The sequence below is a fragment of the Lotus japonicus genome, chromosome 3 (genome assembly GCF_012489685.1).
Source record: "Lotus japonicus ecotype B-129 chromosome 3, LjGifu_v1.2".
NCBI classification, from domain to species: domain Eukaryota; kingdom Viridiplantae; phylum Streptophyta; class Magnoliopsida; order Fabales; family Fabaceae; genus Lotus; species Lotus japonicus.
In genome coordinates, this window is record NC_080043.1 from 89,187,156 (window position 1) to 89,211,354 (window position 24,199).

Genomic DNA, 24,199 nt, shown 5'->3' on the forward strand with positions numbered 1-24,199 from the left:
TAGTGTAAAATTAAAATGCGGATTATCAATGGAAATAAACTTTTCAACACATTTATTTTATTCACCTCATTCTTTAAATGCCAAAATCATACATAACCTTAAATTACATCTTAAAATTGCTTTGGTGACATCGATTGATTACAGGCACACCATCGGTATTTTCTATAGTGGTATAAATTAAATATCATGCTTTGACAATATCTTCAAACAACAAACGAATGGTAACCCCCTTCAGACCAAAAAAATCGGCAAAAAGTATCATCTCAACTTCAATTGCATTCTATATCTTCAGTTTCCACCCTCGGGCAGCAAGTGCTTCATGAACCCGTTTAGCTGCATCGGCAGTATCGTTAAGGGGTGGATAGCTCCAACTTTCTGATATCTGAAAATTTAAGAAAACATAAATCAATTGCAAAATATACATTGAGAATATAGATGCTTGTATGTGACTATGTATTAAGTGTGTGTCTTGATTTCCGTTGCTTTCATCTCAGAGCATTTTTTCTTCAATCCATCCAGGCACATGAATTTCTGTTGAAAGTACTTCAAATCATTGCTAACGGAAATCCAAACACAGTCATTGAATTTTACTTACATCCTCAGAACCCGTAAGAGGCCGAACAACTCCCATCTCTCTCAATGATTGGTGGAATTCCGTGAACTTCCATCTGCAACGCTCAGCTCCCACAACATAGACTGGCTTCCTGTTGTAAGAACAAAGTAATTTAGTAACAACATAATATTAAAGCTCATATAAAGAAAAAGTATATAAAATAATATTTGATCATAGGAATACTTCTTCACAAGCATACCCGGTGCTGCAAGCTTCGCTTATCATACTAACTGAATCTGCTGTGACAACAAATGCATCGCCCCACGCTAGATGGCCCATGTGCAGGTTAGGTCCTGAAAGGTTTTAACCACTTGATATATGTGAAAAGAATTTAAAGGATCTGAATAGATAATCTAGTTGAAACTTGAATTAATATTTACCTTGCCCATCCCAAATATAAACTTTTGGGTTATTTCCGAGTTCTTTCACTATAATATTGCAAAACTGTATAAAATACCAAAGAGAGGAAAGAATGTGTCAGAGACGAAAGAGTTGCGCAGAGATTTTATTCTAAGATACTTCAGGCTTGGCAGTACCTTTTGTGGAGTCCTCTCTGAAAAGGATATTCTAACACTCCCACAACTAACTAGAACACTGAGCAAAGAAGATGCTAACTGCTTTGCAAGGTCTACGCCATATCGACAGTTGCCTAAATCAAATATAAAAATTAGTCAAATAACCAAAAATTTGGGCCATTGAAATTATGAAACTTGAATCCTTTTATCTAATGACGTTTCAATTGATCACATTCACAACAGAAATTACTTGATGGTCCTCCAATGTTGACGACAAGCAAGGGCCTGGGAACATGTGCAAACTCATCGTGCCATGTAGCAGCAGCATTACGTATTGAAGTAAAATCTATTTGATGTAGGGCTCCTGTGGTGAGAACCTGAATGCACATAACCACATAATGGTCCTTAAATATTAACAATAGCTAACATCAAAGTAATATAGCAGTTTGTTCATCAAAGCGAAAAGCTGATACAGCTATATCATATGCACATCATACATACCACATGACTATCTGGAGGATCGCGTGGAGTTATCCAACTTCGAAGAAACCGAGGAACCTGTTTTTGTCCTTCTGGAGTCAAAGGATAATAATCATGCTTAGGTGCAATTACCATGTCAAACCTATTCAAATGCAATCTTGGATGTTGTATCTGGAGATGAGACAAAGACAACAAAAGAAACCAAAATTAAAAATCAAAGCTGATGTGTTTTTATGTAGTGATGAATATCAGAGCAACGTACAAGTGCAATAACATGACACCATATTAACAATGAAATTTAAATCAGATCACAGATACTCTTAACATCTATCAGAAATGAGCCAAGACCGCAGATTGAAGCAAAGAGTTCTTTTATTTCCTAGCAAGATCAAGCCAAGAACTTGTGAAATGAACTGCTTTAAAGATTGAAACAGACATGCAGAATTCCCAAAATGAAAAGTAGTTTGTAACTCCCTAGTGTTTGCAAATGCATTCACAACTGCCACTTCTGTCAATCACCAGCTTTTGTTCTTGGTGAATTTTTAGGTATTAATCCTATTTTTCTAATTTCAGCTTCCAGTTTTCATCAAAACAACAACCAACTAATCTACAGAAGTCGTGCCTATAAAAAAATAATACATACATATTTATATAGAGCCACTGGAAATTTGAATTGAATCATATTGATTATCTTCATCAATTATCATCTCAAATTTTTATTTCATACACTAAAAAATTGCTTAATTTACAAGACATCATTGCAAAGTTGAATAAAAGAAAAATGTGATAAATTTGCTGACCTGAACAACAAAAACATTCTCAGACGCTAAACGTTTTATAGAACTCGCAGCAGAAATGGTGTCCCTTCCACATGCAACCACCAACAAAGGTCCCTCCCTGGATATCAATCATATCATTCTTTGTAAGGGGTTAAAGAATTAGATGAAGATACAAAAAAAAGACTATAGGTTGCAGGAAAGAAGTACAGGAATATGAATCAGGACTAATGTTATATTAATAAGAGAATCAGAATGCTGAATTGACTAGCGTGGTAAATTAATTAATAGGTTATTATTTAGATAATCACAATGGGCAGTCGGGCACAAGCGTCTAATTTGAATGCACTGGAAATCTTGTACAAATTCTAGTAGCTGTCCTAGTTGTGTAAATTATATACAAGTGAATAGTCAAGTAATTTATATCGAGCAACATATTTATGTACCATGCCATATGTCACCAAATATATCAAACACAATTTATATATTGGTAATTTGGTATACTGCTATTGTTCCAACTTCAATGAAAGTTCATTATTCTGAATGAAGAAGAGTAGAATACTATAGATGGTAAAACCAATCAGTTTTCATCTAGAATTGAAACAAAAAAAGTTATTAAGCCAAACCTATCAGTTCTACAGATAAAAGAATAGGAGTATAATTTACTTCTCATAAGTTTCCCGAGCAAGATTGGCTATCTGCTTTACATCAGCTTCTAAGACATCTAACAAGCCTGCACTGACACCATTTCCTGAAGGTAAAGGCTTAAGCTTCCTTTCTTGAGATTTCAACACAAGCTGAGAATAACTGTGAATCATTCTTACTATAAAATATATTCTTTTATGGAATGAGACTGGAAGCCATCGCAGCCACTCATTAATTCCCTCTTTAGGCCTCGTAACCCGCTGCAATAAATAAATCATAGAACGATGAGCAAACTTATTAAGCTGTTAAGTGGTACTTCCATTTCAGATCAGGCTTGTTAATAGCACGCTATAGCGCTATAGCGTAGCGTCCTGGGGGTTCACCGCTATTTGCCGCTATAGCACTCGAAATAACGTTTTTTGGGCTTGCCACTACGCTACACTATCCGCCATTAACAACCTTGTTTCAGACATAATGTAAAGAAGGCGAATTTGAACCCTAAAAAATATTCCGAGACAACCTTAGCCCTAAGCAATCAACACATAACCCACCCTATCAGCATGCGTTGGCTGCCGATTGCAATGATAATATCTCATCCAGTGTTGTCAAATCACGATCACGGACCATCGCGGTGAGCCAAAATCCGCTATTTCGGCCACTATTTAGCAGCCAATAGCGGGAATAGCGCCCTATAGTGGACAATAGCGGCGTCGCGATTAGCCAAAAATCCGCTACGCTATAGCCGCGGTTGATAACACTGATCTCATCCAATTCCTTTCATTTTCAAAATTCTCAGATAACAGAGTTTCTACTCAAAGTGATAAATTTCCCCTTATTTTTACTTTCTTCCAAACATAACCTAGATGGAAAAAACCCACACTGGTATTTTCCATTCACACAAAGTTCCTGAAATATGGATATCACCATTCAAACTAAGCTATTTACTCCTAACATCTACAGATACCCAATTTCTCATACAGAACAGATTCAAAGCTCAGAAACTAGAAGATTCACTTAGTAACTAGTTGAAAAAAATTGAGTCCTGAGATTGAGAGAGTGGTTATATGCATACATATAAGTGATACTTGTCTGAGAGTCCAAGGGCGCGAAGCAATCCAATACTCTGATTCTCGGAAGAGGGGAAACCGTTGCCAATTACGACGGCGCGTCGGACGAAGGTGTGGACACCCGATTCGAAGATCTCGGCGGTGCCTCTCCGGGCGGTAGGGCTAGGCGGTTCAGGAAGCTGAATCGGTCTCATCGATTTGACTTCGAGCGGGTACAACGAGAACTGCACGACGGTTTCAGTTCGCGCATGAGTTTTCTCGGGAAAACGAAGGAAAGTGAAAGAAAATTTGTGAATCCAGCGAAAAGTGAACAGTGTAGTATTCTGGATTTATTTATTATGGACCAGTTTTTTGTGGTCTAATGTTACACCACTCCCGGTTGACCTGATACCATAGGTAATATTGTATTTTTTAAATATTTGAAAACAAAATAATTAATTTATAAACCATAAATGATTTAATTAGTAAATAAAGATTAGTAGTTAATTGAAGGTAAATCATAGTGGTAATTGGGGAGGTAAAATGATAAGGTAAATCAGTTAATTACTTAATTACTCCTACTAATTACACCAAAAAATCATTAATTGTCTCCCACTTACTCACTTCAATTACTCCAACTACCCACTCACTTTAATTTTCAAAATCAGATCTAATTCACTTTCATTTTCAACCCATACGCCCCAGAAATCAAACACAAAAACCCATTTGGCCTTTTGTTCTCGAGAACTCTTTAGGGTTCATGGCCACCTTCATCGCAACCCACCTCCAGATCTAGCGTTCTCGTCGCCTTTCCTCTTCCTCCAACCACCTTCATCGAAGGCCGAGATCGTTCGTTCAGCGTCGCCTGTTCTCTTCCTCGAAACCCACCTCCCTTGATACCCACCATCCGTTGAAAACCCACCTTCATTCGAAGCCCAACATCGAATCCGGTTTCCATGGGTGGATTCGTCTCCAGATCTAGCGAATCCCTTTGTCACACATCGCGTTTCCTTTTCTCATTCCACCGAAGTGTAAGTTCTTCATTTCTCATCCCCTTCTCCTTGTTGAAGTTTAGGATTTAAAATTTTTGAAACAAGTTGGTGATCTAAGTGTCGTTTTCGAGTTCTGAAATTGGTTTTTCTTTGTTGGGTTTTTTCCAGATTAAGGTGATTTTGAAAATAATTACTGCATGAACAAGAGAGAATTATTTGGTTCAATTTTGGGGTTCTGCCAGATTAAAGCGATTTTGATCCGTTTTAGAGTTGAAATTTGGGTTTTCAAATTATTGAATTGAAGTCAATTTGAAATTAGGGTTGAATTTGGGGGTTTTCAAATTAGGGATTTGACATTATTCTGAAATTAGGGTTGAATTTAGGGGTTTTCAAATTAGGGATTTGACATTATTCTGAAATTAGGGTTGAATTTGGGGGTTTTCAAATAAGAGATTTCAAGTGTTGAAATTAAGTAGTGCATGTATGGGATGCGAAGATGTTATCCTGCAAACACTTTTTTAATTTGTGATTCGAAGTATTTTTGGTTTTTTCGTTACTTTGTTCAATTATTGGATTGAATGAATACTAACAGTAACACTTTCTGTTTGTGTTAAAACAAGGGAGGATCTCGGTGTGCTTGAAGGATAACGGTGAAGACATGAAACCCAGGTTATGGCGAAGACATGAATCCCAAGATAATCTGGGTATGCTTGAAGGAGGAGCACATTTTTTTTTTTTTGAAAATGAAGAATGAAGGAGCTGGTCGAGCGAAGTGGGCCAAGTTTTTGTAAGTATATGTATTTTTGTCATGGCCCAGATGGTTTATTTTTTTTGCCTCTTCAATCCGGGCCAAAAAAAAATTGTTCAGGTCCGTTTAAATCAAATTTGTTTTTTATTACCAAAAAAAAACAAATTTGTTTTTATGTATTATACTGTAAATAATATCAATAAACAAAATAATTTATATTTATTTCTAAAAAATAATAAATTAAAATAATAAATATTTTTTATTTATTAATATTTGTTTTTATTAAAAAATTGATTTTTATTTATTATATTGTAATAAATAATATTTAAATATTTTTATTATGCATTTATTATTAATATTTTTTAATTATTAATATTTGTTATTATATTATTCTGTTAGAAATAATATTTATATTTGTTAATTATTTATTTATTTATTTTTAGATAATAAAAGATTATTAATGAATTATAAATATTTATTAAATATTTAAGTCTTATCTCATATGTCCCTTCTGACCTTTCTTGTACACTCATCTGTCCCTTCTCACCTGTCTTCTACCCTCATCTCCTTTGCTGAGACGCATCAGATACGCATGATGCGTGTTCAGGTAACTAAGCACGTGATGTGCTTTAACTTGAATGTGAATTAACACAGCTGTCTTCCGTTTGGTCAGGCGTAGGGTAAAGCCTACCCTGCCCCTCCGCCGCAGGCTATCTGTCAGCGTGCAGAGGCTTGTCACTATGTGGTTCACTCACAGAATATAATATGTTATGTTAGAGTTAGGTACATAGTAAATATTGTAATTACTATCTTAGATATATCTATCTTAGATATATATAACCAACGGTTGGGACAGTCCTACATAGAGCTTCTAAAAAATGGAAACACCAAGTAGTGAGGGAATGGGGAAATACGTTGTGTTTGTGGGTAGAGAACCGGGCATTTACAAAACTTGGGCCGAAGTACATCGCCAAGTCTATTGCTACCCTGGGAACATTCATGAAAAATACTCCACTTGTGAGGCGGCTGCCAGCGCGTGGATGAAATTTTTGGCCAAGGAATCCATGAGAAAGTTTCCTCGGACAACAGCAAGGGAATTGGGACATGTTTACTGAGAGGGTGATCTACACTTTCGTCCATCTTCTTCAACCATAACTCCATCTGCAGCCTCAATGTGTCCTACATTGAGCGAGGCTGTAAAAGATGGAGTTTGTGAGCCTCTCAAAGGCTGTGGGGTTGAGAAAAAGAGGGATGGTGGAGCAATAAAGTGGCTGTGGATTACCATGTGTTGTGTTTTATTTGGTATTTTCATTGGAATTATGGCCACTCTCTATGTGGTTTCCTAAATGTCTTAAGTGTTTTATTTCTTTTGGGAGTTCTGTTGTATTAAGTCTTTCCTATGTTTAATGGACCATTGTTGGGACCCCAGTGTTGTATTTTGTATTCCAATTTATAATTTAACTTGTGTTAATGCTTTCTTCTGACCTATTCTAATTTAAATTTTAAATTTCCTCATTGTGGGGTCCTTTATTCACACATAATATAGTAATCTGAATGTAGGTAATTGCTTCTGGTTATAATCTTAGTACTTTTTAAGGAAAATCTTAGTACTATGTAACTATGTAGTTTATATACCTAGTTCACGTGTGGGGTCCCCAACCAATTTGAAAGTGACCTGACTTGACTTGTTTACATGTTACTAAACCCTAATTTCTGTTCTATTAAAGGGCTATTCACCCCAATGCCCACATTCGGTTGAAGGCTATTCACACTCTTCTCTTCTATCCTCTTTTTAACTATTTGGGATTTTTTGTAAGTTTACTTAGTGATGTCATCAACTAACCCTGGAAAGATGCCCAATGATGAACCTAGCTTCAATACTCCATTGAATGGAGGGGAAGGAAGGTTAGTTATTCTGGCTGTTGGTTGATTTATCCATCATTTATTGTCTTCCACAAATAACTTTTTCCCATTATTTCTTCTGTTTTTTTAATTTTCAGCCTTGATACCTTGACTGATGAGGCTAGGGTAGAGCCTCTTCATCAAACTCAGTTGTCTAGTGATGTTAAACAACTGACCGCTACTGTCATGGATCTTGCTGGGTCTGTGAAGGCAGCTATGGTGAAGTTCCAACAAGTGGACCATCGTCTAGAGGAATTTCACCAGATCCAGACTGTTATGCATGGTAACATGGAGAGGGTAGACAAGTTTCTCAGCATGGTTGACAAACCAAACCTTGGAGAATCAACCCCAAAATGTGGTATTAAGTCTAAAGCTCCTGCTGAGTCTGCTGCTTGTAAAAAGAAAAGAAAAAATGCAAGGGCAACATCTGAGATCCTGAAAAATGATGTAATCAACATTGATTTGGACTTTGAGAAGAATGAAGGTGAAGAAAAAAATACAGACTCTGCTGGTTCCAACCCAAGCAAAGGCATTCTTACACCTTGGCTACAAAAAAGTTTCAGAAGTGCTACATCTGTAGAGGTATGTTCATTAAATTGTTACCCCTCTTTCTGCATTTTTTTTATTGTTAAGTAACTAATCAGATCTGCTAAATTGTAGGGACTTGTTGGTGCCTTTGTTAGGCAAGAAGTTGAGCAAACAAGGTCTAGGCTGTTTGTCACCCCACCCTCATCCAAAAGAGCTACTAGCTCTTCATCTACTTTTCGAAGTCCTATCACTGGCCCCCAATCAATCAATCCAATGACCCAAGCGATGCTCTACATGCGCCCTTTACCTCGTCCACTTGTTCCAAAGGTATACTACGGTTTTTGCATTGCAAATATTGCTGTTATTTTATTTTTATTTCAAACCTGATTAAGTTTAGTTCATGTTTTGTAATGTCAGAGTGCCAGGCCAAAGTTTGAAGTCCCTGAAGAGCTGGACTTGTTATTGACTGATACTCAGGTTGCTACATACTTGTTCGAAGAGGAAAGTGACCCAGAGTATGTTGAATAATTATTCCAATTTGTTATAACTGTATGTTGTATTTTGGTGATATTTTAATGTGCGGTATTTTTTGCTCAGTGAGCTTTTGCTGAGTATGGGTCGTTATGAAGTTGTGAGAAGGGACTTTGATTGCCTCATCCCTGGACAGGAAATAACTGACAAGGTTACTGGTTAATTTAAGTTTCTAATTAGAGTTAATTAGTGTTTTAATTAGGGTCTGATTTGTTTATTAATCTGCAAAACAGATTATAACCTTGGTTGCTGTCAAGATCATGCGTGAACAAAGCTATCACATGGATGATACTATCTGGTGCTTTCCCCCATGTTTTGTGGTAAGATTTGAAAGAGTTCCTTATCTGCATGCTATTCTTCATATTGGTTGAAGTCTGATATGTTCCCACCCCTAAAATAGGAGGATGTTTACAAGGGCTTTTCTGTTGAGAAATTGTGTAAGGAATACTTGAGGCCATTCATGTATCCATACAACACTTTGAAATATGTAAGTTTTGTTTAAGTTTCATAAGTGAAAGAATATGTCTTAATTGCCTATCATTAATGATTGTGATGCACCTTTTAACATATTTACTTGAATTTGTAGATCTACATTCCTATCAAGACTGTTTCTGGCCATTGGTATTTGTGCATCATTTCCATTGGGGATTACACCATTTACCACTTGGATTCCCATCTTAATGTGGAGGACATACCGGTTAGATGTGCATCCATGAAAACATTGGTAATGTTTATATAATACTTCACGGAGATCTGAATACTTTTTACCTTCTAGCATCATACTTTAATTTGTTTGCTTTTATTGTATCAGTGCAACACATTGGTTGAAATGATGAGCACAGAGGACAGATATGTGGAAACTAATTTTTACCGGAAAATGGTGGATTTTCATTCTTGGAAGCTAAAGGAAGCAAGGGGCATCCTCAATACTGGTAGCAGGTAGTCCTTATTGAAATTAAACATTAAACTGCTAATTTCATAATTTTGTCAAGTTTTGTTAACTCTTTCTTGTTTTGATGTTTACTGCAGCCATGATTCAGCTGTGTGGTTGTTAAGTTGGCTTGAATTGGGTTCTGGATTTAATCCCAATCAATCTGGCTATGTAAGTAAATAGTCATCTGCATGGTTCATGACTGTTTTGTTGGATTGTGAGCATTAATTTCTGTTTTTTTTTCTTATGCTAGCCAAATGAAAGGGCTGTTCGCATGAACACTGCCACAACTCTGTTATGTGGTGAGCACAATGACACTCGGAGGAGCTTGGAGGAGAAGGCCAATGTCTTCTGGAATGCATGTCACACTGTTGATGTTGAAGGGGTAGCTGCGACCTTGTGAAGTCTGTGGTTGAAGGGCAAGTGTATTTTTTTGTTGGCTGCATTTTTAACACTGGCAGCAGTAGGATTTAATAGGCAGCAATAGGATTTAATAGTTGGCTGGCTTATTTTGTTGTGCATATATATGTGTTGCACAGATTTTGGGCATGTAATATACTCTAACTTTACAACAATGATGGTTTGGATTTGGTGGTGGCAACACAATGCATTGAATTTCCTATGATAGGCAATGCAAGGTTTTGTCACCTGATGGGTGGATCCTGAACTAACCCCCTCCCCCCCACTATGGACTATTTGTTCAGTTACTTGAGAATGAATTCCTTGATTTGGTTGAATGTTTGCATTTAGTTGAAATAAATTCCATGATATGGATGAATGTTTGCATTTTGTTTTAATTTTAATGTTTGCATTTTAACTGTAATTTTAATGTTTGCATTGTAACTGTAATTTTAATGCTTGCATATTAACTGATATCAATTCCCCATTCCCCTCCCTTATTGAACAAAAAATGACTCCCCTCCCCTATTAGACGGTCAGTCAATGCTATTAATTCACCCATTAATGATTCTTGGTGAATGGAATCTTGTCATATCTCCCCCCCCCCTTTATGATTCTTGGTCAAGGAATCTTGTCATATCTACTTTTTACTGTTTCCTAGTGTGGTCAAAACAGCTTTTTTTGCATGTTTGTGTTCCCAACACCATCATTCCCTAAGTCCTCACCCACCGCCCCCCTCCCCCCCATAAGGTCGTTCATCTATTAAAGCCACAGTCACCATTGCCTATCTATAAAGTCACCTCATCCTTTCTTTCTTCTCTCCCATTATTTCCTCATTCTCTTCTCTCAATTGTCTATCAATGGCCAGCTCTAGCCAATTCCCACCCCCAAACGAAACTGAGGTTATTGACATCTCATCTGATTCTGATGCTGATGTTTATTATGAAAGTGATTCTGATGGTACCGATGACTACCCTTATGGATGGATTCGAAGCAATGATCCAAGGTTTGTAGGGAAGGAGGTTAGGGAAGGTGAAATTCCATTTGGTCCAGGCTTTGTTAAACCCATTACAAAGTCTCAAGCTGTAAAAGGTCAAGCATTGGTAAGCATATTTTCTTACAACCATGGTTTCATCACTTCATTCATGAATTTCCACCCCTATTATCTTGTTAAAATCTTGTTAAATTTTTTCTTAAATCATGCTATTTTCATCACTTCATGTAGGCGGTCCCTGCATGGTTTGCAGAAAGGTGGCTTGATAGGAAATATGAGAAGATCATTTTTGTATATGAGTATGTGAAGCTTTATACTGTCAAAGTGTCGTGGCACTATGCCACTGGAAACCAGTGTTCATTTGCTAAGGGTTGGTATCAATTCAAGGTGGAGAATCATGTTGGGCCTGGAGACCATATATATTGCATGCCAACAGTTTTTGAAGATGTTTTTGCTATCTCGATCTCGCGCGCAGCTGACCGCCTTGTGTGAAGGATTCAGTATAATGCTATGCCTGTGTGTGCCCGTGTGAACAAAATAATTTCTACTTCTGTCCTTTGTTGTCATCCCCTTTGTCCCTCTTCCATTTTGTAGCCAATTATGGCCATTACTATTTCAATGAAGTTCACTTTGTGTTGGGCATATATTTTTCCATTACAACTTAACATAACACAATAAAACTAGGTAGTGAGGGTATCGAAAATTTAGTGAGTAAGTAAGTAACTAAAAAATTGGTCCAAACTATTTAAATTTGGGATAATTATTAGTATTAGAAAAAAAGGAAAAAAGGATCCAAAAGAGAATTTTTTTGTAATTTCTTTTTGAATTGGCGGTGAAGACAGTGGGTGAAGTAAAAAATGAACCTAATTCAAGAAATTCAAGGGATTGCAAGTTGGCAACCAAATAAAGTAGTTATTGGTTTTTATTTTGGTATTATTCTGTATTAACTAGTATTAAATAGTATTAATTGGTTCTTATTCAACCTCTGTAATAACTAGTATTAATTTAATTCAACCTCTTCTTCACTTCACCCTCAAGGGATTTCTAATAGGTTTTAATCCCTTTAATCTCATCCAAACCACACCCCTCACATAAAAAATATTTCCTATCACTAGAAACTCAAGGAATAACCGTGGTTTGAAACCACACTCCTCACATAAAAATGTTTGAAAACCATTTCCAAACCCCACAAATTACTAGTGAAATACACATCTCACATATTACAAGTGAAATACACAATTTAGTACATACCATGTCAAATGTAACAAGCATATTGTACCAGGAATTTTAAAAACAGACCATTTAAAGTACTGATAGTTCAAATAAAACATTACAAATCCACACCAATTTATGAAAAAGAACATTACAAATCCACGAATAACATTACTGAAACAACCGTGCTACTCAGAGCACCCAACATCCACCGGCGAGGTTCCCCTTCCAAGATAGATAGTGTGTGATTCCCTTCCAATAGTGCAACCCCACCTGTGAGATGACAAAAAACATAGGCAAATTAGAAGTCAGTGGTAACAGTGGTAGAAAGCAAAATAGTGACCGTATATGTAATTTTACAATTCTATGCATATATTGCATACTCAATGCCTAACAGAACCATGTACATAAATACTCACTTCACTGTGTGGCCCGTAGGCATGTTTTCCGATTATGGCCTGCTCCGCCACAAAGACCACAGTGGGAAGTACGCCTCCCCGGTCCACTACCTCTAGAAGCACCACCAATGCGCCTTTTGATGGGTTTGAGTGGGTCACGCAAGTATTGTTCAGCATCGTTGGCCACCATATTCACAGTTTGTTTCACTCCATCACCTTTCTCCAATTTCTCCAACTTCCTTGCTTGCTTTAGAACCAGTTCATTTGTGTCCCGGAATGTTTCCGGTGCTCTACATGCTGCTTTAGACATTCGCCTGCAGTTTTCCCTCAATACTGTAAATCTACACATATCCATGGGGTCCCATGCACCCAATTGTTCCCCACGCAGCTCAAGCCCATCTTTTGCATACTTGCTCCATCTCCCCATAATTAATGATGAGGGAATTCCAGGCAGGTCTAGATATCTACAAACAGCAAGAATATGATCGCATGGAATGCCATATGATTCCATCCTCATACAAGAGCATTTGAACTCACTGGTTGTTTTGCACAGAGTCACATTCCATTTCCTACTAGACAAAGAAAACCTTGAAACAAAGTAAATGATGCAAGTTGAAGTCTCCTTGAAAAGACTAACCTTTAGCATCAAACACCGGTGAAGACCCTTAGAGACAAGCCTAAAAATGTTGTTCGTGTAATGGTTGGAAGCTGATTTTTCAAGCCTCTTCAATTGTGTTTGCGGCACATGGTCACCGTGCATTGATGCAAAATCTGCTTCAAGTTCCCTTTGTCGCTGATAACTCATATATCGAAAGAAGTTGTGCATAAAATCTGTCAAATTGTTCCATGAGTCTACAAACTTCCCAACTTGGGCATGTAATCCCTCAACCCGAGAGGTTGTACGAAAGCCCGCAAAGAATTCACCCCGCATATATGCAGCAGCCCACATCATCCTCCGCTCATACAAATCATGAACCCAAACATTGTCTTCACACCCACATTCAATAACCATTTGAGCCCATCTGTCCTCAAACTCCACAATTTCAAGATCCCATAGCATGCATCTTGAAAACATTTGAACAAACTTTGGTTCTGCAACATTGCTAACTGCATTCCGAAGAAGATGCCAAGCACATAACCTGTGATGCGCATTTGGAAACACACTTTTAATCGCATTTTTCATTGCTGGATCTCCATCTGTGATCACTGATACCGGTTCTTTCCCCCGCATTGCATCTAACAAATTCTGAAGCAACCAAACATATGTCTCCTCTTTCTCATTAGAAACTAAAGCTGCAGCAAAGATAATTGTCTGATTGTGATGATTAGCTCCAGAGAAAATCACAAGTGGCCGCTTGTACTTGTTTTTCTTGTATGTGGCATCAAATGCCAACACATCCCCAAACAACAAATAGTTGTCCCGGCTGATTCCATCACTCCAAAACAACTTGTCCAACCTTCCTTCCTCATTAAAGGTGTGTTTCCACATCAAGTCAGGATCATTTTCCTTCAAATTACGTAAGAAACCGAGCACACCTCTAGCATCACATACTTCCACCTTCTTCTTTTTAAATTTTTCATTGTACATTTGTCTAGGTCCAAATGGAACATTTTGATATCCACCCATCTGGTTGGCAAACACACCATAAGCCTGTGGAGTTGTAATGCCTGACTTCCTAAAGCAATTCAATTGAGTAATGTCGGCCTCATTCATTCTCCTATGAGTAGGTGCCAATCCAATCAAATTTTCTTCAACAAGTACATGATTATGATCATCACAAACAGATCTAACATGCCAACGCTTGTTATCCTTATGAACATGGACCTGACAATAAGCCTTACACTCACATCTTGTGGCCTTTTTCGGAAAACGCTTTCTCTTTTCACCAGCATGAGCATCAACCTCTGGCTCAGCTTTCTCTATCCTTTTACCCTCCCTGAAGCAAACAAATCTCTGTTGGATTACATCTCCGTGATTGTTTTTTAGAACCTTAGCCTTCCTCGCAGCAAATCCATGCATCCGAGCATACCAACTGTAGAACAAGTAAGCAACCTCACGATCCGGAAAGTGATAGGTGACTATGTTATTGACAGATAGTTCTTTGAAATTTACCATCCCCAAATCTTCTAAACCATTGATAGCAATCTCAGTTGGCGGCTCCACATCAACATTTTGTTCTTCAACCCCATTTTCAGACTCTTTTTCATCTTCTTCATCATAGTCAGTCCCTTGCTCTTCTCCTTCTTCTCCACTTTCCTGAACGTCATCAGTCCCTTGTTCCTCATCAACAAAGACATGTACATCACCTTCCCCTCCTTCAACCATTACTCCAACAACATGCTGAGGACCCTGGCGCAGTAAAATTAAATAAATTTCCCCAAATCAAACAACCCATATACTAAGAAAACAAGATGCTATAATTTAATTTAAAATCACACAACACTTCTCAAGGAATGAAACACTTTGCCACTGGAAACCATATTATGCAATTTAGCTGTTACCTGAAGCGCAGAGGAACCAAGTGCTGCATCATCTATCAGAGTGTTCGACCTAGACTCCTGGGTATGGGAAGACATGTTCAACAGCCACCGAACCCACCCGTTCCCACTAGCGAACCCGTTCCCACCGCCTAACCAACCCGTTCCACACTACTGCATAGGAAACCCAGATCGAACACATTCATTAGAAGGTGAAAGCAATAAAACCTCTACAACATCATTCACAGAAGGAAGATGCAGTAATGAGAAGGTAAAAGCGACAACGAACCTGTTGATGAGGAAGAAAGAAGAAAGCTGCCGAGAAGGGAGGCGTCAGATCTGGATAGGATTTGAAGATGAGAATCAAACCTCATGAACCCTAGCCGTCCTGGAGTTGGGGTGAATGAATCGGGGTGAATCGGGATATGAATTTGGGTTATTTTCAGTTAGAAAGGAGGGGAAAATTTATTGTAGTTTGTGTTAGTTTGTTTAAGTTGTATGTATTAATTACATGACCCAATTAGTAGTTTGTTTAAGTTGTATTAATTATGTTCCAATTTTTTTTTTTTACTGATACAATTACCTAACTCAGTTAGTGCAAATCAACATTAAGAAAATTACTAACTATATAACAAATTATATATAATATATTAAGTATTTTATTTTTTAAAAATTTAAAAATACCTGCTGGACCTGCACTAGCAGGTCAAAAGCAGGTGGTGTAACCATGGACCACAAAAAAGTGGCCCATAGTAAACGGCTCCGGTGAAAGAAAAAGGAAAATTCTCAACTGGCAACTGCGTTTTGTCCAAAAAGGAAAGTTCCCGGGAAAAAGAAACTGAACTACGGAGGCCCATGGGTCGAAAGCCCACTACCTTTCTTGTGGATTCGGAGTTCGCTATATTATTATGGGTGTTGTTTTAGTCTTTCACGGATGTCACCACTTGTTCAAAATACAATTTGTATATCTCTCAAACTTGTACTCTCATCCTTATGAAGGTTTAGCTTACTTGCTACTAAACCAATACTTTATTAATGATTGACGTTTATTATTAAAAGAATATTGGATTTTTAGTAGCATTTAATAACTACATACCACTAAAGCCGGCCTAAAAAATTATGATAAACATAATTTGAGTGTGCTTTATTAAAAAAAAACACATTTATCATCCTAGGATAGTCATGTTCGAATTAGGTAAAACTTTTTATCGACGGAATAACTCTCCTGCCAAGTATTTAACGCAACTGCATTCACAGAGACTCAAATTCGAGACATCTGCTTAATCTAGAATAATTATATATAAGTTGATTTACACATTTTGTGATAATTTGAGTGTGCTTTTAAATGTTGAATTGTATTAATTTTCGTTGAATAAAAACAATAAAAAAAAACAAAACAAGAATCAAATACATGAATGCATGAATTTCTTTTCTTTCCTAGCTCGCTTAGCCAGCTTGTCAGCAAGATGCTTCCTTTTAAGATTAATATGGCGTAAAAGAGATAGGGCAATGACAAGCATAGAGATGCAAATTAGTGGATTGATTATCGGAAAGCATGGTAACAACCTCCAAGCTATCTGAGTCACATAATTTTGCGAAAACCCAAATTCCAAGCAACCTTTGAAGCTCTGATAACTCCACGAATCTCAGCCAAAATGACATCACCCTTCTCTTCAAAAGCAAATAAGATCATATTATAGTGAATAAAAAATGACCTCCCCAAGCCAAATTAATAGGTTTCCAAGAGCCTTGCTGAACCAAATCCTGAATCGTGAGGTCAAAGGAAGAAGCACAAATACACAATACCAATTCCAAATGCAAAGTTCATCAGCTACGAACACAACGCATAATCAAGAAGATAATTGCAGCAGGGAAACCGAATTGTTCCAAAGTTAGTTGCAAATTGTCGCAAGTTACATTATTATAAGTTTTCCAAAGATCGACCTTAGTGAAGATAATTGCAGCAGGGAAACCGAATTGTTCCAAAGTTAGCTGCAAATAATCGCAAGTTACATTATCATAAGTTTTCCAAAGATCGACCTTAGTTGCGATGAGGCATTTTTCTAATTTAGACTTCCTCATGACATGATGCACCTCTTGTGCAATTAAGATGTTATCAGCAGACGTTCAAAAAAAAAAGATGTTATCAGCAGAGCCCCTCCCAAAGATAAAACTCCGTTTTTGTCATCAAAACACAGAATAAAACTCCCTTGAAGCGGTCCAAAGGCCTCAGCCGGTTCACAGTCACCTTAGTAATGACCCTATAAACAACATTGCACAAGCTAATAGGCTGGAAATCTTTGGAGTTCTTTGATTTTTGGATCAGAGAAACCATTCTAAAACACATACAATATTTGTCTTCTAGATAATGTAATTACCAACTTAACAAACTGGAAACCAAAAACAAACTAAACAAACTAAACCAGCACCCGGTTGAGATGTGCAGAACCGTCCCTCAATTGGAAATAATCAATTCTTAACACTAAACTTCAACAATATAAGCACATACACAATAAACATAAAAACTTCCATAATGTAAGCCAGTAAATAGCATTATTTAAAAAAAAGATATAATAATTTAAACCTAGATTATTAAAGATAGTACAAAAATCACATTTACAAAAGGATGCTCAATAATCATAGAATAGCACCTTACCAGGCTCCAGCGTACTTTTATAATACAGAATAAAGAACAAAGCAATAAATACGTGACTGTTTTTGGACCCTTTACCAAATTTTCCCACTCAGCTCTTAATTTGATTCTGTAATACTGAAGAGCCCTCCAATGTACATATTGACAGGAATCATCTTGATTGTTGCAGAACTTGGAAAATATATAAACCAGCAAGGAGTGACAATTAGGATCTGCAGGATGGTAGAGTGATGCCTCCGCAACAAGCAGCGATTATGAAGTAAAGAATGAGAACAATCAAGCATGTCAATAATGCGCTGTCAAAGACCAAAAAAACATCAAGTCAAGACAAGGATAGAAGAGCAATAAGCCCATTGTTGCATTCCAAGATAAATATAAACAACTTCAGGTACCCCATATCTAAAATGAATACTTTTGAAATATATATTATTTATATTCAGCATATCAAAGAAAATTTACTCACAGGAGCTTGAAATTTTTCATCCATAGCGCTCTTCGAAGGCGCTTTGACTGTTTCCTAAAGTGAAATGAATTGTCTTGCATTGTTGCTGTCTTATCAACGAGAAGCTCAATCCGGTCACCTCTCTCCAATATTTTCTCAATATTGTCCACCATGATAGTGCGTATCTGTATGACAGATTGAAAGTTCTAATGTCACCAACTAAGTGAAAGGATTTAAATAGTCATAGCATGATAATGTAACATTAACAGAATCTATACAACTTGAAATCCAATACGACACTCTTCAAAATCATGTTGCAAAGAGTCAATATTAATGATTTCCAGAAAGAAAGATAAATAACTTCACTAATAAGGACTCTGGGTCATCAACATCACTCATTAGAGAATAGAGAGGCACTGAAACAATTCAAGTAAAGAGGTATACCACTTCTGTTCAGCTTACCAACTTTTAAAAAGATAAATCCTACATATAACAAACACTCATTTCTGCTGAAGGTAAAAATGGGGGAAACAACAAAATTATTGTGATCGCACTATTACAATTGTGTTCTTTTTTGGTTCCAAAATTAGATGGATTGTTGTCGTTATGTAAACAAGATTATATGTTAAGCAGAGTTGTCTGTCACTTGCAGCCCATACCTAGGAAGAAGGGAAATTCATCAACAGAAAACAGAGTTGGATATTAAATAAACCAGAGCACAATTTCACATATATTATATGAAACTTGATTAGCTTATGTGGTGTTCTGTTCTCAGTTCTCACTATGTACTAGATAAATAAAATGAAAAGAACACATAAGATGGACAAATTTTTCTTTGAAATGTACTTGCCTCACTAACTTCACCCCTCACACGATTTAGGGCATCAACACTAGGATTACTAGAGAAAAATTCCATTTGCTGATGCAAAACCCTTGAAAACTCATCATTCATTGCATAAGCTGGTGAATAATTGGCAACTCTACCGTAGTTCTTCATAAACCTCATTTGGATATCTTCTAAGTATGAGAAAGGAATTCTCCCTGGATAAAGAGAAAATGGAACATAGTAAGCACGTGAAAACAGTAACAAAGGTTAAAAGTTAAAACAGCATGACAAATTACAACTTTCTTATTAATCAGTAGTTAGTGATTATTGTTGATGCAGAGATAAACAACTAATCCTCCTAATTAGTTTTTACAGCCATTCTCTTTTCAAAAAAAAAGTGGAAAACTTCAACTACAGCTTGGAGGACAAGTAAAGATTAAATTTAGGGAACTACTGCTGTAGTGAATATATAACATAAACCACTGGTGAAGTCTATCTTCTCTGATAGTGGTAGTTTGATGTGAGAATAGAGAATTCATGAAAAAAAGTTAAAGAAAACAAACTAACTAAATTGTGTTTTCAAGAGTCAACTCTAAAAACTGAATAGGGAGAACAAGTTTTCAAATCAATCAGATAAAAAGTGAAAATAAAATGGATTGTGTTATAGTTATTGGGAAAAAAACTGTTCTTAAAAATCAATAATCAAATTGGCGCTTGTTTTCTTACAGTGAAAGAAGCAAACTATTGAACTTGACATGGAGGATTGCCTTAAAGTTTCAAAAGCTTTGAAAAATAATGCTAACGCTTCTCTATTGCAGGATAAATAGAATCCATACATATAACTTTTGAAGAAAACCTCATGTGATACAGTAAAAGACTTATATGTACGAGACATCAAGATGGCACTTGGCCTCTGCTGGCTGGTTCTGGAATTTATCACTTTGTCTGTCCAAATATACAGCTAAAGGACTTCCTCATACCAGTTACTTAATTATAAAAAAAGTTCAAAACCAAGTATAGATTTGACTTTAGAGAGGATATCATAACTCATAACATTTTGATCAGAATTCAGAGATAGTCTATTTTGACAACAGGCAGAGTTTCGATCATGTTTTGAAAACTCACATGGTTCCTATTCCTACAGTGGATGACCGTTCATAGACTTCGCTCCCAGAAATTTCCTAACCAAAAAGAGTCTTTCAAAAGCATTGACTGTGTTAGACATCGTGCCACCACAATGTCAATTGAGGGAAACATGAACAACTGAGGAACTCATACTAGCTATCTATCAAACACGATATCATTCCCCAACATTTACCTAAACCAGCAAACTACTCTCAAGAACATCTCTCTGCACTACAATTGAATTTCCTAACCGATGATCAGATACAAGCTCACACGCTTCAATCACAGCTTTATTCGATTTCATAGACCAATGCCATTATTCTAAAATCTAAATTTATTTATTCATTAAAAACTTGAAACAAATATGTACACAAAAGCAACCAAATATCAAAATTCTCTGTTCTTAAGAACAAATATCTGTAATCAAAGATATCAAGACGAACCCTAATTCCTTCATGGAAAGAGTAATGCTACTTCCACCCACTTATTTCAGCACAAATCACAATTCTCATTATTTGCCTTAGAATTTCTTCAATTCGTTCTCAATTTTGGTACTTCAAACGAAAACAAAAGCTTATGCTGAACAATTGGTCCAAGCAATATTACTCAAGAAATTCAAACTAGCATCTAAAACACGATTCTGTAGCAGATCGTGTAGCGATGAAATTAAGAAGGAGTGAACGGAGAGAAGAAGTGTAAGTACTCACTTCCGAAGGTGTCGTTGGCCATACAGAGGTAGGTGAGGCCATCGGATCGGAGTATGTGAAAGATGTAGCGATCCTGAGAGAAGCAAAGGCGGGAGTCGGACTCCTCCGGAAGCTTCTCGATTATACGGCGGGCGACGGCGCCTGTGTTGCCGGTGACGGCGCTGAACTCCGCCAGCACCACCGTGCCCCTGGCCACCAAAGCGTATAGGATCGCCATCGTTGAAGACTTTTTGTTTTGGCTTCTAGCTAGATCTTCGAGTTCCCATGGAAAACTAACGACAAACAAAACGCTTTTGAGGTTGTAATATTGAATTGATATTCTTTTTAAATTTAATTCCATCCATTAAAAATTTAAAAAACGATAACAAAAAAATTGAAATCGAAAAAACAGAATTTCTTTTACTGAATTTTTGTTGAGGCAGGAAAAACAATGGATGAATGAGTGTACACAGTCCAACACCCAAGTTAGAGTGGGAATGATAAGGGAGAAGAGGGTAATGAGAACATGATACCTAACTTGCTTATCCTTCATCTTTTTATAGGGCTCAGGTCGCGTGATATGAGGTTCAGATTGCATGGGATGTGAATTCCGCCAAATATGTCGGGTCGTTAGATTGTAGGACATTGGAGGCTTGATGTCGTTAATTGAGTAGTGCACACAAGAGGTTTGCGTGTGGCGTTCGTTATGGTATGTGTGGCAGGTTCGTGGGCAGAGAATCATTGACTTTGAGTGAAAGAGGTTTTATGGCGAATGAGTGAGTTGGTGGTGAGGTGGTTTGTTGGTCGGTGGTGGCCGGTGGTAGCTACTCATATTTACGAGGTTGGTCCTCAAAATGGTTGTTAACACTCAGAGGATGCATGACCAACAGTCAGGAATGGTGGTCAGGAAGCAAGGTTATGAGAGACTTGAACCGTCAACCGCTTAGGGGAAAGCTATATACGATAGGGAAAGTGTTGTCTCAATGGCCAAACTGGCGGGGATGCTTGTGGTAGAGTATCGAGCACCGAAACAATAAGTACGATGATTTTTTTTATTTTGTTTGTCGATGAAAAACTAATCTTATAAAATGAATTAGGTTGTGCCTAGATGGAGCACCTCGACAATGTTCGATTATGTCATTAATGACCTCCACAAAGAATAGATGATGGGTAAAAAAAAAGATATTAATGGAAAGAGTAACAAAAGATAGACGGACCTAGTATCTCACTTGGAAAATTTTATTATAATATGAATTTATAAGTTTTACTATAATTAGGTGTAATTTATTATTGGTTGTACCAAGGGTCAAGTTTGTACTCATCCAAAAACTACTGAAAAATATATGGATTTAATAATCAAATTGGATAAATAAAATAAGGGAATCTAAGCTATCTTCAAATCAATTTGGGGAGTATATGTGACAGAAATTAACCTACCTAGTACCTACCTTCCCTCTTATTTTCCTGCTGGGGGAAATTTATCCCACGACAAACAAATATAATGATTGTGTTAAATTACATATCCCTACATGCGCTTGTCAACCATTGTTGATTGAATCAAGATTCTTGCAAGCCATTTAATTGAGGGTCCTTGCTTGAGTTCCCACCAATCAGCATGACCTGGAGTTAAATCCAATTAAATTGCTCCCATTCCCATTCCCATACTGGTTCTTGGAGCTGAACCTCATTATCATCATTATTTACATTCCAATTTGTGCTGCTTGATCCTCCAACAGCACTAGCAGCCTCTGCCACACCAGCACCACCATGGAGTCCCCCTAAGAGGGAAGTTCCAGCCTCATCATGAACCAGCCGCGACTCCACTCTTTCATTCTTTAATGGCCGTCTATCAAATGATCGAAAGCTTCCCGAAATCACATACACCCGGCACAAGCTGAATTCCCTCCTCAGCTAAACCAACAAAACAAAACACCATCATAATCACATACATACAAATAAAGCAAGTTATTACAAATTGACTATAGCTTTTGGTCGTCCTAGCTGACCAACATAGTTTCCAATTAATTGTGAACCTTCGGGTCGTCCAGAACGACATTGGGCCTATTAGTCTTTTGGGTCGAGGGGAACACAAATATACCTGAGGGGTAGCAGTGCTGGATTGGTTATTAGAGACTTGGATGGCTCTGTACTCATTCATCTTCCATTTGGTTTTCCTTCCACTTGGAGCTTTCCCTTTGTAGAACACCATGGTTTTCTTCACCCCAATGACTTTATTATCAGAAGAGTAAACATAGCCAGGAGAACCTGTAGCCTTCCAATACCCACTAGCTGTGGTTCTGCTAGGTCTACCTCCCCTAGCTTCTCTCTCTTGACCAGGTGCAAAGAAAAACCACTGCTCCTTATCCTCTCTACAAAGCTCCCCTGCTAGTGCTGCAACACATTACAAGAAGTGTCAAAAAATTACCAAATCAAGAATAGAAATTGAAACGTTATGATGAAAATGAAGATGGGGTGTGAAAGTTTTTGCTTATTGTACATGGAAGGTGCCATGGCTCTACTCCATTGATGTCAATAACTGGGATAACTCTATCTATGTTGTTTCTTTTCCCTTCTAGCTTGTTGAGTAGGTAAAAGCCAACTAGCTCTTCTTCTGTTGGGAAGAAGCGATACCCAGGTGGGAGATTTTCCATTGATTGAATATAAATTGTTCCTTGTTGGTGTCTAATTTAATTACCGTTTGCAAATTTGGAATGAGTTGAATATGATCATATATACACATGTATGCAAAAGGGTCCAAAAAGTTGAAGTGAACTGTAGGGTAGAGATCTTGGGGTGGGACAGATGTATATGCATTCACCGAGTAAAATTGGAAAATTTTGCATAGTTTGGGATGGGAGTGGAAACTTCCACGCGGTTATGGGAGCATGAAAACGTCTTTGCAACCATCGTGGGAACATTTAATGGTCTATAACTTTAATATGCTAATAATCCAATAGAATTGCCTTTTGAACCAGTCATGTATACCACCCCAAAGAACCAAAACAGAGGAAAACAAAACTCAATGTCATCTAATTGTTGATTATATATGCTATGTAATCATTTTATCTTGTGAGTCATCTGGATTTTGTTGCGTAATTAACTTGACCTAATTACTTCTGCTGAAACTAGCTGTTTACGGTGATTTTTGGTAAACAGATATCCTCTTAGTTCGACTAAAGGAAGTTTAGATTCGGAGTCCTTTTGGGAACACGTCTTGCCAAAGTGTTGTGTTTGAGTTAATAGTTTTCGACAGTGATGATCGGTTCAAAAGAAAACTGG

General features: G+C 37.2%; 4 protein-coding genes across 4 annotated transcripts; all 4 read right to left on the bottom strand.

Moving 5' to 3' along the window:
• Positions 1-29: 29 nt before the first annotated feature.
• On the bottom strand, positions 30-4,415 carry LOC130747128 (mitochondrial fission protein ELM1). Its single transcript, XM_057599969.1, has 10 exons — positions 4,102-4,415; positions 3,051-3,289; positions 2,409-2,505; positions 1,630-1,779; positions 1,379-1,505; positions 1,150-1,262; positions 994-1,057; positions 813-906; positions 596-704; positions 30-382 (listed from the first exon to the last, which is right to left on the bottom strand). The coding sequence occupies exons 1-10, from the start codon at positions 4,288-4,290 to the stop codon at positions 281-283; spliced, it is 1,284 nt and encodes a 427-aa protein (XP_057455952.1). The 5' UTR covers positions 4,291-4,415; the 3' UTR covers positions 30-280.
• Positions 4,416-12,618: 8,203 nt separating this feature from the next.
• On the bottom strand, positions 12,619-15,933 carry LOC130747129 (protein FAR1-RELATED SEQUENCE 5-like). Its single transcript, XM_057599970.1, has 2 exons — positions 15,213-15,933; positions 12,619-15,060 (listed from the first exon to the last, which is right to left on the bottom strand). Exons 1-2 carry the CDS (start codon positions 15,285-15,287, stop codon positions 12,733-12,735), a joined length of 2,403 nt encoding a protein of 800 aa, XP_057455953.1. The 5' UTR covers positions 15,288-15,933; the 3' UTR covers positions 12,619-12,732.
• Positions 15,934-17,757: 1,824 nt separating this feature from the next.
• LOC130747130 (vesicle-associated membrane protein 714) lies at positions 17,758-21,302 on the bottom strand. Its single transcript, XM_057599971.1, has 4 exons — positions 20,942-21,302; positions 19,134-19,324; positions 18,305-18,468; positions 17,758-18,137 (listed from the first exon to the last, which is right to left on the bottom strand). The coding sequence occupies exons 1-4, from the start codon at positions 21,279-21,281 to the stop codon at positions 18,047-18,049; spliced, it is 786 nt and encodes a 261-aa protein (XP_057455954.1). The 5' UTR covers positions 21,282-21,302; the 3' UTR covers positions 17,758-18,046.
• Positions 21,303-22,250: 948 nt separating this feature from the next.
• On the bottom strand, positions 22,251-23,615 carry LOC130742970 (NAC domain-containing protein 90-like). Its single transcript, XM_057595083.1, has 3 exons — positions 23,418-23,615; positions 23,019-23,311; positions 22,251-22,831 (listed from the first exon to the last, which is right to left on the bottom strand). The coding sequence occupies exons 1-3, from the start codon at positions 23,569-23,571 to the stop codon at positions 22,547-22,549; spliced, it is 732 nt and encodes a 243-aa protein (XP_057451066.1). The 5' UTR covers positions 23,572-23,615; the 3' UTR covers positions 22,251-22,546.
• Positions 23,616-24,199: the final 584 nt, after the last annotated feature.